The following is a 2,874-nucleotide window of genomic DNA, read 5'->3' as shown; positions in this document are numbered from 1 at the left end:
TTCCTGCTTTCCCTTTATTGTTTTCTTCCTTCATTTCATTTGACCCCTGTCTTCCTCTTGGTCTTCTGCCCTCTCCTGCCTCTCATCAATGGCTACGGAAATAAGTCCACCTTCTCTATGAACTGAGGTCCAGATGGCAATCCAAAAACTAGGATACTACCTGGGAACTTGGAAAGGTCAGTTTTAAGCCCATGACTAATAGAAATAACCAAGGGCAGAGAAAGAAAAGAAGGGTGCAGAGAATGTTGCCAGCAGGATTGGAAAATATGGTGGCCTTAAAGAAGTCTTTGATGCAGGGACCACCAGTTAGCGTAATGGCTATGTCACTGAACTCCCATGTAGTTGATCACAGTTCGAGTCCTGGATCTGGTGGCTTAAATTCACACCAGGCGTGCCCAAGATCCCGAGAGGAGAATGGAGGAGAAGGGGTTACAGCATGAACATCCCCCGTGGGGGTGATTTCTCCCTGCTCTGTCTCCCTGTCTTTCTGGCGAGCGCACACACCCTGTAGCAAAAACCTCTCAAAAAAAAAAAAGTCTTTGATGCAGAACGTGATCACACGGTTGACTGTGCATGCTTTTTAAGTAAGTGGTAGTGTTTTTTTTTTTTTTAAGAATTCTTTTATTTGACTTTATTTATTTACGTATTTATTTTAATTTGATCAGAGAGGGACAGAGTGAGAGAGAGAGAGAAAGTGGAAAGCAGGCTGCCAGGTCAGAGACTCGAACCATGGTTGGCCATGTGGGAGTCCAGTGCCCTTAACCACCATATCACCTGCCGGTCCCAAGTAGTAGTGTTTTTGCTACTCTTCTTATATCAGCATTGTCTTTGTTATTGTCATTATCATCATCATCTTACACTACTTTCCATACTGGGAGCCGTCTCCTCATGAGAGTCATGTTCTCCTTTTTTTTTGGGGGGGGGCACGCAGAGGTTTTTGCCATAGGGTGCGTCTGCTCCCCAGAAAGACAGAGACAGAGAAACAGAAAGCGAGAAATCACCTCCCAGGGGGGATGGCCACTCCGCAATCCATCCTCCTCCAGTATACTCGGGATCTTGGGTACACACGCACACGCGCCCGGTGTGAGTTTAAGCCACCAGGTCTGGAACTCAAACGGCGGTCGACTACGTGGGAGTCCAGCAACGTAGCCGTTATGCCAATGGCTAATGCTGGTAACCCATTTTCCATTTTATTTTTATCCCTAGATCCCTGAAAACTAGAGCTTTCTGTGGAAATCTGCCTTGAAAAAATTGGAAGTCCTAAGTACTGGCGAGGGCAATCACAATGGCATATTTTTAAGGCTTAATTCCAGTATCCATTCCAATTCCATTCCCGAGCTTTCCATTTGCTTGTCTTCGATAAATCCATGTGAAACACCATCATTTTATATTAGTCACACTGTTTAATATCCACAGACCTTAAACTACAGTTCATCTGGGCAGACGCTTGGCTTTTTTCCCCTCCTGCATGCTGAATTAAATAAGTCTATGACGTCAGTGTTGTTATTCAGTAATAGAAAAACAAAACCCATTACATTTTAGTTCCCTTTTAAAATCTGAACAGAAAGCAGGCGTTGTCATATTGCACATTCATGGCATGAGAGAAAATGAGGACTAGCTCCATTAAGGAATAGATGCTTAATGGCTAAACCAGGAAACAATTATGTTTTCTCTGAAAATGGCCATGAGCTTGAATTAGGCACTTTGCTTCTTCACATCTACATATGCCTCTTTGAAGGAGGGGATTTGCGTTACCAGACATTTTCTTTTAGATAATTTTTTAGGAGGAAAACCATATAAATGAATTCTTTTTACTTTTATAGATGGGAACATCGTCTGTGTACAGTCTTACCATCTATAAAACATCCCTGAGAAACACAGTCAAGTGTCACAGGTAAAAAGAGAGAAGGGCTGGTTGAAGAGGACCTGGGGCTTTGCAGTCTATAACATTTCAATAATAGAGCCTTTTTTAGAGCTAGGAGGAAGAGAGGCTCTGTACCGACAGCATACCTCTTAACTTGAAGAGACTGCTGCTAGTGTTTCATTTCGGGGAGAGTATAGAGGAGGAGAGACAGCTGTCCATTATTATAAATGTCAGGCATCCAAGGACTTTCATAGTAGAGACATTATTAGGCAAGAGAAGTGTTGTCGAAGGCACTATAATGAGTGTCAGGTGTCTGAAATAGTTGGAAGACTAATGTTTTCAGCAAAACAGAATTGAGAAACAGGAGATCAGGAGTGGCAGGAAGGCATCTGTTGGTTTGTTAGAAAAGTCAAGATGTATTTTCTATGCAAAAATGCGTCATGACTTTTCTGATGACCCAGTACATCATGAGGTTGGCTTCTGAGACATTTTTATTGTATTCTTCTGTTTCATGTGTCCACTATTTACTTGGAACCGACTGTGTGTCAGACACTGCTAGGTGCCAGGGCTACAGTGGTGACTCAGCATGTCAGCAGACATGGTAATTGTCCTCATGGAGCTTAAAAAAAAAAAGAAAGAATAAAGAAGGCCAAAGTCTTATTAGTGAGGACTGAAGAGAAATCCTGAATGGCTTTCTTGTTCCCTGTCAATTCTTAGCAGAACTGACCCTCCCAATGATTCAGGTTTCTGACACTTGGGTGCTACCTTCCTGACCTCCAAAATTTTTCTAAGACAGGGCTCCTTTTCTTTGGATCACTCTCCAGAAATCTTCCTCTGCGGCCTTCATCAGCTTCTCCCATTCTTTGCAGTGACTGACTATTCTAAACTCAAATTTCCTATCTTAACTACCTTTGCGCCTGCTCTTGGCAGGTAACCGTGCCTGGCTCTTCACGGAAAATTAAGGCCACTAGATGAGAACTCCCTTACAAATTTTGCTACACTGTTACTTC

General features: G+C 42.8%; 1 protein-coding gene across 1 annotated transcript in view; it reads left to right on the top strand.

The window, feature by feature from the left end:
• Nucleotides 1-2,874, top strand: part of TRMT2B (tRNA methyltransferase 2B) — an 18,844-nt gene that overhangs the window by 4,056 nt on the left and 11,914 nt on the right. The window contains 3 exon segments of the mRNA XM_027766847.1: nucleotides 78-149; nucleotides 151-176; nucleotides 1,824-1,894. Coding sequence (XP_027622648.1) covers nucleotides 78-149; nucleotides 151-176; nucleotides 1,824-1,894 — 169 coding nt within the window.

Source organism: Tupaia chinensis, unplaced genomic scaffold (genome assembly GCF_000334495.1).
Source record: "Tupaia chinensis unplaced genomic scaffold, TupChi_1.0 Scaffold143746_1, whole genome shotgun sequence".
NCBI lineage: Eukaryota > Metazoa > Chordata > Mammalia > Scandentia > Tupaiidae > Tupaia > Tupaia belangeri.
This window is presented reverse-complemented; position numbering and strand designations above follow the sequence as displayed.